This window comes from Haematobia irritans, chromosome 3 (assembly GCF_050003625.1).
Source record: "Haematobia irritans isolate KBUSLIRL chromosome 3, ASM5000362v1, whole genome shotgun sequence".
NCBI lineage: Eukaryota > Metazoa > Arthropoda > Insecta > Diptera > Muscidae > Haematobia > Haematobia irritans.
This window is the reverse complement of record NC_134399.1, coordinates 109,394,890-109,410,338: the sequence shown is the minus strand read 5'-3', so window position 1 is coordinate 109,410,338 and position 15,449 is coordinate 109,394,890. Positions and strand designations below refer to the sequence as shown.

The window sequence follows — 15,449 nt, the reverse complement described above, 5'->3', positions numbered from 1 at the left end:
AATTTCTGCAGAAACTGGAAGGAAGTATTACTACTTGAGTCTTGCAAAAGTGAATTTTTGTTATAGAGAGAATTTTATAAAATCACGTTAGAGCTAATTTCCATACTAATTAAAATTTTACAAAATTGTAACTAATCATTCGCTGATGCAACTAAGGCTTAGGTGGACAGTATGGACCACGCAAACCAAGAATTGTTTGAAGTTGCGAATGAGGGATGTAGAACTAGTAGAGTTTTGAATAAATACATACAACATAAAGCATTCTTCATCCCTTTTATCGGGGAGCCCAACTAAATTAAATTAAAAAATGTTCACAATTTCTTTAATTTAAAATTAGGTTTTTTACATTAGTTTTACGACTTTTGCGACATACGTATAATACCGTCGTAAACGTATGTATGTCGCAAAAGTCACACTTTGCGACACTCACAGAAAAAAGATAAAAAATTTTATCTTTTTGTTGTTAGATCTCAAGCTCGAAAACAACAGAACAACTTTTATTTGATAAAACATTTTGTGATTAGTTAAAGTTTTTTTCGAATGTATGAATGATACCTCCTATTAGCAACAATTTTATGGGTGTATTAATACACCTTGAATAGTAAATGGTTCCAATTTTAAATGTTTGAACGATTTAGCTTTTGTACGGAATTACAACTACAAAAAGGGTAAACTTACAATTTACTGTATGAAATACCATGAAAATTAAAATTTTCAATGAAATTTAATTTTGTCAAAATTTTTTTCTATAGAAAATTTTGTCAAGATTTTATTTCTACAGAAAATTTTATCAAAATTTTATTTCTATAGAAAATTTTGTCAAAATTTTATTTCTATAGAAAATTTTGTCAAAATTTTATTTCTATAGAAAATTTTGTCAAAATTTTATTTCTATAAAAATTTTATCAAAATTTTATTTCTATAGAAAACTTTGTCAAAATTTTATTTCTATAAACAATTTTATCGAAATTTTATTTCTATAAAAGTTTTATCAAAATTTTATTTCTATAGAAAACTTTGTCAAAATTTTATTTCTATAAAAAATTTTATCAAAATTTTATTTCCATTTGTTTTGTTTTGTTATTGTTGGTTTTGTTCTTTAAGCATTCTTTTCCTCTGTTGGTTAAGCTACACATGTAGTTTAGTCAATGTATGGTTTTAAGCTGCAATAAAAAAACAACAACAAATTTTATTTCTATAGAAAATTTTATCAAAATTTTATTTCTATAGAAAATTTTGTCAAAATTGTATTTTTATAGAAAATTTTGTCAAAATTTTATTTCTATAGAAAATTTTGTCAAAATTTTACTTTTATAGAAAATTTTGTCAAAATTTTTCTTTTATAGAAAATTTTTTCAAAATTTTATTTCTATAGAAAATTTTGTCAAAATTTTATTTCTATAAAATATTTTGTCAAAATTTTATTTCTATAAAATATTTTGTCAAAATTATATTTCTATAGAAAATTTTGTCAAAATTTTATTTCTATAGAAAATTTTGTCAAAATTTTATTTCTATAGAAAATTTTGTCAAAATTTTATTTCTATAAAAATTTTATCAAAATTTTATTTCTATAGAAAATTTTGTCAAAATTTTAGTTCTATAGAAAATTGTCAAAATTTTATTTCTACACAGACTTTGTGAAATCTGCCTAGTAAGCAATAACGGACACAAGGAGTAAGTAAGTTATATTTGAAATTTATGGCCAACCGCAAGGGTCCTGCAAAAACTGGTAGGACTAGTCATATGAGATGACCAGAACAGAGATGAAGTTTACTGGTAAACAAATTCTCATGCTAAAACACTTGGATTTTTGTTGAATGTGAAGTTGAATATCTGAGCTCATATTTAAATCGGCGGATTTCGCTATTCTGCTCTCCAACAGTTTAGAAGCTACTCATAGGAAACCGTATTGGAAAATTTGGATATTTGATGGGTAGATCGTGGACTCTACAAACAACTCATGCTAATACGACATATATTAATTTGGCCCAATAAGTCCAAGCAATTTGTGTGGTTTAAATTGTCATATGGCTTCGATATTACAGGTGCTACTTGTGCTACAAAAAATCTACCAAAATTTTAAGAAAATTCTACCACAAATCTATCAAATATAAAAATATATTTTTTTAAAGTTTTTGATCAAAATTTTGTGGTTTGTTAATTTTCATTTCGAATGAATGAATGATATCTCCTATTAGAACAATTTTTTGGGTGTAAAAATATGCCTTGAATTGTAAATAGGTCGAATTTTAAAAGTTTTAACGATATAGCTTGCACGGGAACCTACTCACAATTTATTGTATGATATAACATGAAAATTAAAATTTTCAATGAAATTGAATTTTCTCAAAATTTTATTTCTATAGAAAATTTTGTCAAAATTTTATTTCTATAGAAAATTTTGTCAAAATTTTATTTCTATAGAAAATTTTATCAAAATTTTATTTCTATAGAAAATTTTGTCAAAATTTTATTTCTATAGAAAATTTTGTCAAAATTTTATTTCTATAGAAAATTTTGTCAAAATGTTATTTCTACACAGACTTTGTGAAATCTGCCTAGTAAGCAATAACGGACACAAGGAGTAAGTAAGTTATATTTGAAATTTATGGCCAACCGCAAGGGTCCTGCAAAAACTGGTATGACTAGTCATATGAGATGATCAGGTCAGAGATGAAGATTACTGGTAAACAGATTCTCATGCTAAAACGCTTTGATTTTTGTTGAATGTGAAGTTGAATATCTGAGCTCATATTTAAATAAATCGGCGGATTCCGCTATTCTGCTCTCCAACAGTTTAGAAGCTACTCATAGGAAACCGTATTGGAAATTTTGGATATTTGATGGGTAGATCGTGGACTCTACAAACAACTCATGCTAATACGACATATATTAATTTGGCCCAATAAGTCCAAGCAATTTGTGTGGTTTAAATTGTCACATGGCTTCAATATTACAGGTGCTACATGTGCTACAAAAAATCTATCAAATTTAAAAATATCTTTTTTAAAGTTTTTGATCAAAATTTTGTGGTTTGTTAATTTTTATTTCGAATGAATTGAATGATATCTCCTATTAGGGACAATTTTTTGGGTGTATAAGTATGCCTTGAATTGTAAATAGGTCGAATTTTAAATGCTTTAACGATATAGCTTGCACGGGACTACATCTACAAAAAAATGAACTTACTCACAATTTATTGTATGGAAAATTTTATCAAAATTTTATTTCTATAGAAAATTTTGTCAAAATTTTATTTCTATAGAAAATTTTGTCAAAATTTTTTTTCTATAGAAAATTTTGCCAAATTTTATTTCTATATAAAAGTTTGTCAACATTTTATTTTTATAGCAAATTTTGTCAAAATTTTATTTCTATAGAAAATGTTGTCAACATTTTATTTCTATAGAAAATTTTTTCAAAATTTTTTTTTCTATAAAAATTTTGTCAAAATTTCATTTCTATAGAAAATTTTGTCAAAATTTTATTTCTATAGAAAATTTTGTCAAAATTTTATTTCTATAGAAAATTTTGTCAAAATTTTATTCTATAGAAAATTTTGTCAAAATTTTATTTCTATAGAAAATTTTGTCACAATTTTATTGCTATAGAAAATTTTGTCAAAATTTTATTGCTATAGAAAATTTTGTCAAATTGTATTTCTATAGAAATTTTTGTCAAAATTTTATTTTTATAGAAAATGTTGTCAAATTGTATTTCTATAGAAAATTTTGTCAAAATTTTATTTCTATAAAAAATTTGACAAAATTTTATTTCTTTAGAAAATTTTGTCAGAATTTTATTTCTATAGATAATTGTGTCAAAATTTTATTGTTATAGACAATTTAATCAAAATTTTATTTCTATAGAAAATTTTGTCAAAAATTTTATTTCTATGAAAAATTTTGTGAATTTTTTTTTTATAGAAGATTTTCTCAAAATTTTATTTCTATAGAAAATTTTCTCAAAATTTTATTTCTATAGAAAATTTTGTAAAAATTGTATTTATTGTATGAAATAACATGAAAATTAAAATTTTCAATTAAATTGAATTTTCTCAAAATTTTATTTCTATAGAAAATTTTGTCAAAATTTTATTTCTATAGAAAATTTTGTCCGAATTTTATTTCTATAGAAAATTTTGTCAAAAATTTTATTTCTATAGAAAATTTTGTCAAAATTTTATTTCTATAGAAAATTTTATCAAAATTTTATTTCTATAGAAATTTTTGTCAAAATTTTATTTCTTAGAAAATTTTGTCAAAATTTTATTTCTATAGAATTTTTTGTCAAAATTTTAATTCTATAGAAAGTTTTGTCAAAATTTTATTTCTATAGAAACTTTTGTCATTTTCGTTATAACAACATCTACAAAAAAATGAACTTACTCACAATTTATTGTATGGAAAATTTTATCAAAATTTTATTTCTATAGAAAATTTTGTCAAAATTTTATTTCTATAGAAAATTTTGTCAAAATTTTTTTTCTATAGAAAATTTTGCCAAATTTTATTTCTATATAAAAGTTTGTCAACATTTTATTTTTATAGCAAATTTTGTCAAAATTTTATTTCTATAGAAAATGTTGTCAACATTTTATTTCTATAGAAAATTTTTTCAAAATTTTTTTTCTATAAAAATTTTGTCAAAATTTCATTTCTATAGAAAATTTTGTCAAAATTTTATTTCTATAGAAAATTTTGTCAAAATTTTATTTCTATAGAAAATTTTGTCAAAATTTTTTTCTATAGAAAATTTTGTCAAAATTTTATTCTATAGAAAATTTTGTCAAAATTTTATTTCTATAGAAAATTTTCTCAAAATTTTATTTCTATAGAAAATTTTGTCACAATTTTATTGCTATAGAAAATTTTGTCAAAATTTTATTGCTATAGAAAATTTTGTCAAATTGTATTTCTATAGAAATTTTTGTCAAAATTTTATTTTTATAGAAAATGTTGTCAAATTGTATTTCTATAGAAAATTTTGTCAAAATTTTATTTCTATAAAAATATTTGACAAAATTTTATTTCTTTAGAAAATTTTGTCAGAATTTTATTTCTATAGATAATTGTGTCAAAATTTTATTGTTATAGACAATTTAATCAAAATTTTATTTCTATAGAAAATTTTGTCAAAAATTTTATTTCTATGAAAAATTTTGTGAATTTTTTTTTTATAGAAGATTTTCTCAAAATTTTATTTCTATAGAAAATTTTCTCAAAATTTTATTTCTATAGAAAATTTTGTAAAAATTTTATTTATTGTATGAAATAACATGAAAATTAAAATTTTCAATTAAATTGAATTTTCTCAAAATTTTATTTCTATAGAAAATTTTGTCAAAATTTTATTTCTATAGAAAATTTTGTCCGAATTTTATTTCTATAGAAAATTTTGTCAAAAATTTTATTTCTATAGAAAATTTTGTCAAAATTTTATTTCTATAGAAAATTTTATCAAAATTTTATTTCTATAGAAATTTTTGTCAAAATTTTATTTCTTAGAAAATTTTGTCAAAATTTTATTTCTATAGAAATTTTTGTCAAAATTTTAATTCTATAGAAAGTTTTGTCAAAATTTTATTTCTATAGAAACTTTTGTCATTTTCGTTATAACAACGAATGTTCAAAATCCCTGACCTACTATGTCACCGTTCATAGTACCCGAAGAATGTGACATCCCTATACGGACTAGGATAGTTTTGGTCCATCTAAGATTTGGTTAACATTCGTTATAGACCCCTGTGGTCACAGGTATCATAATTTAAGAATCACAGCTTTAGACATTCTGTGGCTAACTATTAAACTACAAATCAAATTGAATAATTTTCCCGCAAATCTCGTTAAGTTACATCTTTCAGAAGATTTATTTGGGTTCTGTTAGTATTCAAACTTGTTTTGATTGTTGAATTTTAAGCGTGTTAGATTTGAGCATCTATACGTGCTACGACTTATTTATTTAATGTTCATCAATTAATATAGACAGATCGACGTAAAGCAATTTATAGTCTAGAAATTTTCCTTTTCATTCATTATCCATGGGTACATATGCCCTTAATTTCATTTTGCATCCACCTGTCTTTTTTGGTCGATTTCGACCAACACCAAAAAAACTAGTTTTAGTCAAAAGTCGTCCTAAATGCAAGTTGCTACAGTTTATCCCTCTCATTGTACGAAGATGTGTATGTAATAAAACTGGGGTATGTAATATGGAACTTCCGAGTGATTGCAGGTACGTTTAAAAACACAAAATCAAATAATTTTACCTAATTACATACAAACACACACATAGCCACGAAACTTGTTCTTGTATAAACAAAATATATTGCATAACACTTACCTCATCCTTTCCATTGCCCATGCTAAAGCGTGATGCAAAAAAATTAAAACGAGCTGGAGTTTTAGATGACGATGATACTGCTGTTCCTGAATTAGCACTATCGAAAGACTCTTTGAGAATTTCACGTGACGGTTCGGCAATGCCAACAACACCGCCAAATGATAAACGTCCATTTTTGCTAGGAGTGGGTGGCCCGGGACGCTTATAATGGGTAACGCCATTACATTTTTTGCGTGTACCACCGGCAGTAGTACTTAAGAGGGCACTCATGCTATCATCAAAACTATGAGGGCCATCCTAAAAGGTGAACAAATAAAAAGAGATTAATTTAAATGAAATAAATAAATAATAAAAAAGTTTTATTAAAAAAAAAAAAGATTTTTTGTTTCAAATTAAATCGACACCACTGTAAGGACCAATACACACATAAGCATACACTTTCTGGGACATATAAAAAAAGACAAACAATAAAAAGTAGATAAAACAAAACATGTACACACAAACAATGGTAGGACAATCATAAAAACTGTACAAAGACAAAAAATTTTATACATAAAAAACCTTTGATATAAATTATGTAAATACCTTAAAAATGTTTGTTTAAAATCCAATTTCTTTATTATTTCATTATTAATGAAATAAAATTTTAATAATAAAATTTTTTTTCCCATAATACAAAATACAAATTTGTTTGTCAAAAAAAAAAAAAAAAAATAATTTAAAAATAAATTGCCCCATTATTATTATAAATATACATACAATTTAAATTTGTTTGTCAAAAAAATAATTTAAAAATTAATTGCCCTATATTGCTATAAATATACATACAATTTAAATTTGTTTTATAAATAGATCATTTCAAATTATTTATAATTCTTGAAATATTTGGATGAATTTTTCTAATAAGTGGCGTCGAATGTAAGGTCTTGACATTCTTTGGTGTACTTGATGGGTTAATGGAACTTATGTTACTCAATTGTGATGTATGCAGGATATGTTTGGCATGTTGACAATGTTTTTCAATAGGATTTTGTGATACATTAGTTTGTATATTGGATATATTTGTTATTAGATCATTGTGGGACATATTGCTTACTTTTAATTCATCTTCGGCAAGTTCACTTTCATATTGCGCAGCATAGGCACTTCTGAGATGGGGTGGTAATAGGGAGTTGCGGTACTTGAGCTCTTCGGCACTAAAAGGAATAAAATATAAAAGAAAATATTTTCTGTATAAGTAAATTATATATTTTTATATAAGATATTCATCTAAAAATGATCAATCTTAAATTGACTGATCGAAAAATTAAAAAAAAACTAATTTTTTAATCGGTTTACAATTCTGAAAATTTTAAAAAATCCAGCATGCTTTTCGCAAAATAACTTCATAGAGGAGAATGGAATGTTAATATTATACCGGCTCCGAGTTCAGTATAACAAAGTTGAGTGAGAATTTAACCCGGGCTGTACTGGCGTGACCACATGGTCCCACACATTAGGTTAGGTTAGGTTAGATGGCAGCCCGATGTATCACGCTCACTTAGACTATTCAGTCCATTGCGATACCACATTGGTGAACTTCTCTCTTATCACTGAGTGCTGCCCGATTCCATGTTAAGCTCAATGACAAGGGACCTCCTTTTTATAGCCGGGTCCGAACGGCGTTCCACATTGCAGTGAAACCACTTAGAGTAGCTTTGAAACCCTCAGAAATGTCACCAGCATTACTGAGGTGGGGTAATCCACCACTGAAAAACTTTTTGGTGTTCGGTCGAAGCAGGAATCGAACCCACGACCTTGTGTATGCAAGGCGGGCATGCTAACCATTGCACCACGGTGGCTCCCACACACATTAGAACGTCACTAAATCTTCTCGTGTTGATCGCTGATAAACATACCGATGACATTTCGAAATTTGAAAAAAAAATAATTACAGCACATTTCGGGTTAATGTCGACATTTTTATGCTCACTCCGAAATTGTGTGTGTAGAAAGAAATAGGTTTCCTTGAAAACCCGATCCAAATGTTGGCTTAGTATTTTCTTCTCTTCCTCATAAGACAGGTTGGCTGATAAGTCCCCGGTCTGACACATAGATGGCGTCGCTAGTATTATATGCATATTATTTTTTTATAGTACCAACCTTCAAATGATTCGTGTCAAAATTGAGCGTCTTTTGTGAAGCAACTTTTGTTTTTGTGAAAAAAATGGAAAAAAAGGAATTTCGCGTTTTGATAAAATACTGTTTTCTGAAGGGAAAAAATACGGTGGAAGCAAAAACTTGGCTTGATAATGAGTTTCCGGAATCTGCCCCAGGGAAATCAACAATAATTGATTGGTATGAAAAATTCAAGCCTCATTTCACGAGCACGGAGGACGGTGAACGCAGTGGACGCCCGAAAGAGTTGGTTACCGACGAAAACATCACAAAAATCCACAAAATGATTTTGAATGACCGTAAAATGAAGTTGATCGAGATAGCAGATGCCTTGAAAGATATCAAAGGAACGTGTTGGTCATATCATTCATCAATATTTGGATATGCGGAAGTTCTGTGCAAAATGGATGCCGCGCGAGCTAACATTTGACCAAAAACAACAACGTGTTGATGATTCTGAGCGGTGTTTGCAGCTGTTAACTCGTAATACACCCGAGTTTTTCCGTCGATATGTGACAATGGATGAAACATGGCTCCATCACTCCAATCGACAGTCGGCTGAGTGGACAGCGACCGGTGAAGCGTCTCCGAAGCGTGGAAAGACTCAAAAGTCCGCTGGCAAAGTAATGGCCTCTGTTTTTTGGGATGCGCATGGAATAATTTTTATCGATTATCTTGAAAAGGGAAAAACCATCAACAGTGACTATTATATGGCGTTATTGGAGCGTTTGAAGGTCGAAATCGCGGCAAAACGGTCCAATATGAAGAAGAAAAGAGTGTTGTTCCACCAAGACAACGCACCGTGCCACAAGTTGTTGTTGTTGTAACAGTTTTTAATGTAGTTTCATCCATTTTGTTCTATGCTTGTGTAGTTCAGCTGGTAGCCAGATCAAGGAACTCTGCGACAAGGATGGCGTGTGTCCAGAGCGATCTGGTAGTGAGACGGGTAGGCTTAGCTGGGCAAGCAAAAAGGTGACGAGTGTCATGTGGCCCTTGATTACAGATGGGACACACGTCAGCTACACTGCTATCAATCACTGATAAGTATAAATTGAGGCGGCTGCACTTGCCTGATCTTAGTTGGGCCAAAACTACCCTTGTCTGCCGTGGGAGGTCTCTCTTCCGGTGCTATGGGCGGCGGTCGGACTCCGAGAACAGGATTAACCTTGTAGCTTCTCACCGCTTCAGCTACAGTATCCTCATGAATCCTGTTCAGACCTGTCTGGTATGCTGCCTGATCTAGAGGCTCTCTTTTGTAACGCTGGATATCGGGCTCTAGAAGGTGAAGATGAACCCTTACATTCCTGGGTGGAGGTTGTCTATCCACAAGATGGTGATTCGGATGACAACTTCGATGGCAACCCAAGAGGTACTGTTTTGACAACATGTAGTTGTGTCGACGCACTGGGATGATCTTGGTCTTCGCATAAAGGTGATCCAGGGGTGAACTGCGGAGACATCCTGTTGCGGTTCTAAGGGCAGCGTTCTGACTGGTCTGTATGTTACTCCACTGCGTATCGCTCGTTTGAGGGGTCCACACTGGCGCTGCATAGTTTACCACTAACGTGACAATTGCCTTATATGTAGTTAACAAGGTTTCTTTGACCGCACCCCAAGTGCTGCCGGCAAGCGACTTGAGGACCTTGTTTCTACCGCGGAGCTTATCACAAATTGCAGTGGCATGGGCGGACGACTTATAAAGGCTGTCGAATGTGACCCCGAGAATCTTGGGGTAATTTGTTGTCGGAATTGTTTCGCCATCGACTCTGATATTCAACTGCCTGCGTACTTCCGCCGTCCATGTAGTGAATAGTGTGGCTGAGAATTTGGTGGGAGATATCCTCAAATTTCTTGCAGTGAAATAACTGGTAAGATCAGCGAGGTAGACATTTGATCGATTGCAAATGTAATCAACAATGGGCCCGGATGCCATGATTGTGCAATCGTCCGCATAAGACACAATCTCGACGCCGTCAGGAGGGGGTGGAATCGAGGACAGGTAGAGGCTAAACAGTGCCGGAGATATCACCCCGCACTGGGGAACTGCCTGTTTAACTCTACGGGGTTTTGACTTCTTGTCCCTGAATTCCACGTACGACTGGCGTCCACACATATAATTCAGAACCCAACGCTTCGTTCCTGCCGGTAGGGACGTGTTCTCGATGTCCTCGAATAATGTGGCATGGTTGACCGTATCGAACGCTTTCGATAGGTCAAGCGCCACGAGGACCATCCTATGACTCGGCTTGGGCTGATTAAGTCCCCTATTGATATGTGTCGAAATGGCATGTAAGGCTGTCGTCGTACTGTGTACCTTACGGAATCCATGTTGATGGTGGGCAGCTGGAAAATTCTCCACAAGGCTGGGGAGGAGTAGTGCCTCAAGTGTCTTGGCTACTGGCGAGAGAAGGGATATCGGTCTGTACGATTCACCTTTACTCGAATCTTTGCCTGGCTTCAGTAGTGGAATCACTCTTCCCATCTTCCAGACATCGGGTATACACACAAAAAAATTTCACGAAAATTTTTCCAATTAAAATTTTAATTGACAATCACAAAAATAATAGTATCAATTAATTTTTAAATTGGATCAATTAACTTTTTAATTGACCTTCAATTAATTTTTTAATTGATACTATCATTTCTGTGATTGAAGACATTTCAATTAAAAATTAATTGGATCAATTAATTTCGTGATTGAAAAAAAAATTTTTTGTGTGTAACGAGTGATTCCAAGGACAAATTGAGGAGTCTGGTCAGGTACTCAACTGCCAGTATTCCCAGATGCTTCAGCATTAGCATTGAAATTCCGTCGGGGCCCAGAGCCTTAGATGGTTTCGCGCTGTTGATGACATTGGTAACTTCGGCTGCGGTAAATTGTGGTGTGTCGTCGGCTCGGAGACCACGTACGCTCTATCACTCTCGGGATGCTCGACAAACTGTCGGTTGAAGTATTTGGCGCATCTCTTCGGATCAGTCACAGTCACGTCGCCAAAGGTGACTGAAATCCCATCATCCCTTGTAGCGGGGTTCGAGAGGGCTCTCACTGTTGACCACAATTTACCAGTTCCTGTGCCTAAGTTACATTGCCACAAGCCATTGAGAACGATGGCAACAATTCATGATTTGGGCTTCGAATTGCTTCCCCACCCACCGTATTCTGCAGATCTGGCCCCCAGCGACTTTTTCTTGTTTCTCAGACCTCAAAAGGATGCTCGCAGGGAAAAAATTTGTAGGTGATCGCCGAAACTGAGGCCTATTTTGAGGCAAAACCGAAGGAGTACTACCAAAATGGTATCAAAAAATTGGAAGGTCGTTATAATCGTTGTATCGCTCTTGAAGGGACAAAAAAATGTGTTTTTCTTTGTTAGACCGGGGACTTATCAGCCAACCTGTTATCTGGATACGGTTTTTGAAAAATAACATATGAGCTAAATATGTTTTCTGGTTTGGCTTAGGCGACGGATTCATTTTTGATTTCTGTCAAATATTTTCCCAGTGTGACCATAGCATAAGTCATGTTATCGATTCGATTACTTTATATCATGTTCGAAAATAATCGATTAGTCGCGTTTGATCAATTTCATAGTCGCTTAGACGATTTTGACAAAAATATCACAAAATTATGTATTCCATTGAGTCGTTTTTGGAAATCATTAAATCTCGATTAGTCAAATTATCAAAAGGTTAACTCTGCACAGAAAAAAAAATCACGAAAATTTTTCCAATTAAAGTCTTAATTGAGTTGTAAAAAAATATTCAATTAAACATTTAATTGATTCAACAAAATTTTTAATTGAAACAAAAATCAATCAAAAAATTAATGTATCAATTAATTTTTTTAATTGGATCAATTATTTTTTTATTGATACTATCATTTCTGATTGAAGATATTTCAATTGAAAATTAATTGGATCAATTAATTTCGTGATTGAAGACAAAAAATATATTTTTTGGGTATAATTTTCGACAATTTTTAACAAAATTCATGGATTTTGAAAAAACCCATTACTCGATTTGCCCATCGACACAATCGATTCTCGAAAACCCCGATTAGTTAAAAACCCAGCAAAAAAAGCGTCGCCAAAAAAGTAATGAAAATGTTCTTTTTGGATCCGGAAGTGGTGCAAAATTGACGCAGAAGCGATGAATTTAACATGGGCTTGTCATAGGACGGAAGTCCTCCATTTTAACAGCCGTTGCACTGAATTTGCATCACTTCTTTAGGTGTGAGCCGAATTCAATGTTTTGGGTGTAAATTAAAAAATTCTTTGATATTTTGCCAAATAAATAATTTTTATAATTTTTTTTATAATTTTTAATGGATTCTAACGTTTCACTTCAAATATTTTCAAAAATTCACTATTTTTTCAGATTGGATTTAGCATTTTTGTCGACAAAGTTTCAATCATTTGTACCATTTTATTAAAGCTTACTCTGTTTTTAACCTTTTTGAAACAAAAAATTAAATTTACCCATTAAAAATAAGAAAAAAGCGAGTTATAAATACTTAAATTAAAAGAACTTCTTGTGTAGTTAAAATAAAGAACATCGTTGGGAGTACATCTTTTGGAAGTGCTTTTAAAGTTGAGCCTTTGGAAGAACTTCCAAATTTTTTTGCTGGGAAATGACATTGTCTCCCCTAGAGCCCTTACTTATTCATGTTTTCTATTTCATTTTTTTATACATTATGGTCGTAAATATATATTTGAAATCAAAACGACAACCAAAATAAATTTGAATATTTAACAACACTACACTGAAAAAAAAAAGTTTCCTTTTTTGAGGAACGAAATTTTAGAGAAATAAAGTTTTCTTTTGGCGCTAAAAAATTTTCTTTCAAAGTAAATTAAAAATTTTAGAGAAAATTATTGAGTCGGGTATCATAAATTCGGTTTAATTTGCTCTAAACGAAAATACTTTACACGAAAGGGGAATTTCGTTTGTCTAAAATTATGTTCCGGAGCAAAGTTTGACTATACTTACCACACTTCTCTACTCATATACTCAGACATACGGCCAGCTTTCAAATCAGTCAAATAGGTATTATTAAATACTTCTCCCTCCTCGTCCTCCATGGCTAGATTGGTGCCCGTGTTAGAGCTTGCAGTTGGGCCAGTTGAGGAAGATATAGTTGAAACATGAATAGAATTGGGACGTTTGAATTTGTCATTTTCTTGGTGTTCCATTAAATGTTTCAATTTTGTAGATAAAATGGTATTTTCCTTTTGATATTGCAAAATATTGTCATTTAGACGAACAATTTGATTGGAAAGTTTGCGTGTGTGCTCTTCATATTTGGAATTCTAGAAAAATGTATGAATACAAATAATTTATAAAAAAAAAATTAATCCAAAAATGAGAAAATAGCTTTCAAACAAAAATCTACATACCTGGGCTTTCAAAACTTCCATTTCGGATTTGATAACGGCAACTTCACGCTCCTGTTTCGTTTTCATTTTTGTTATTTCTTCGGTATAGAGAGTTTTCTAGTTTTTTTTGTGGTACGAAGGTAGGTAATGAGTGTGGGGACAAAATGTTTTTGTATTTGTAACAAAAGAACAACAAAAGCCAGGCAGGTTTTGATAAAGATGATGTGATTGAAAAAGGATTAGGAGACGACAAACAATGAGAATACAAATATGAGAAGCAAAAAAATATATATATGGAAGAAAATAGGAAAAACAGATCAAGTGTAGTACATTTTCGTCTTTGTATGGGTAAAAAATTTGTTTTTTTTTTAAACCAAATTAAAAAAAAATAATTTTTTGGTTTAGTTTTCTAAATCAGACAAGGACATCACAAACTGCAGCTAACAAAGGATACATTTAAACAATAAAAAACACATTTTATAAATTCATTCAAAATTGTGTTAATAAAATTTATTTACATTTCATAATTTTGTACACATTTTCATATTTCCATAAATATTTTTCAATTAAAATAACTACATAAAAAAAATCCATGATTTTGTATTTTAAATAAATTTAGATTATTTCGAAATCTATTATATATCTATTTAAGAATGATATGGGCATACATGCATATACTAAAACTATATCCTATATAATATTAATAATTTAGATGAGGCACTGCCTGTTGTTTTTCTTTGTTTTTATCCCATTCGAGAAGGAGTTTCTCCTCCTACTCCTCCTTCTACTAATTTTCAAAACACTGCTGGTCTATTGCTTTTAAATGTCAACTCTAAATCGTTTTTCGTTAAAAAATAATTTAGAATTCCAATAAATATGAATTGTACGAAAACAACAACAAAGAAATATCGAAAACATGAATGTACGCGATTTTTCCAATGTTTTTCACTTCCAACACTTGTTGATATTGATGTTGCGGTTTCATACTTTGAAAGTAAAATAAAAAAAGAGAAAGAAAATATTGATTTTTAAAAATCTTATTTACGTTCGTATTATTTTAATTTGGGAATTCTAGTGTTTTAGTGATATGAAGAGGGAGAAAATGTATGTGTCTCGAAATAATGGAATTAAGAACAGAAAATGTGTGATTTCAAATGTAAGCCGATATTCTACTAAAAGTTTATTTTGAATGTACTATGTACGATGTGTTGATTTTGCCAAACATAAACTACCACGTTTTGAAAAATAGCGTAGATAAAGGGTTTCCATTATTTTCCTATGCGCCATTGAAAGTTTGAACGCACCAAATCTTGGTAGCACGTCCTCAGTCGATCAAGTTCCCGATAGCCGTTTATTTTGTGGGGGATTATTTAAGGTACCATGTAAAATATTCGCAATATTCTAGTTTACAAGTTCGAATAAAGAAAAATGTATTTCGAAAAAACTATTGGGTGCGCAAATTACTAATGCAGGATTGAGAACAGATGACGGATAGTGCAATAATGAATACATGTCATAACCTCATTCCATAGCTTTCATTTTTAGTATGTGTCATTTGCCCGGAGTATAAACATC

General features: G+C 30.5%; 1 protein-coding gene across 3 annotated transcripts in view; it reads right to left on the bottom strand.

Annotated features, from left to right (window-relative positions):
- mud (mushroom body defect) overlaps positions 1 to 15,449 on the bottom strand; it is a 42,122-nt gene that overhangs the window by 8,328 nt on the left and 18,345 nt on the right. For 2 of the 3 annotated variants that reach the window (XM_075299933.1, XM_075299931.1), the window contains exons 8-11: positions 13,896 to 13,991; positions 13,489 to 13,808; positions 7,442 to 7,541; positions 6,346 to 6,642 (exon numbers count right to left, since the gene is read on the bottom strand). In XM_075299933.1, coding sequence (XP_075156048.1) covers positions 6,346 to 6,642; positions 7,442 to 7,541; positions 13,489 to 13,808; positions 13,896 to 13,991 — 813 coding nt within the window. The remainder of the gene's footprint in view (positions 1 to 6,345; positions 6,643 to 7,441; positions 7,542 to 13,488; positions 13,809 to 13,895; positions 13,992 to 15,449) is intronic. The other variant, XM_075299932.1, reaches the window with a different exon arrangement.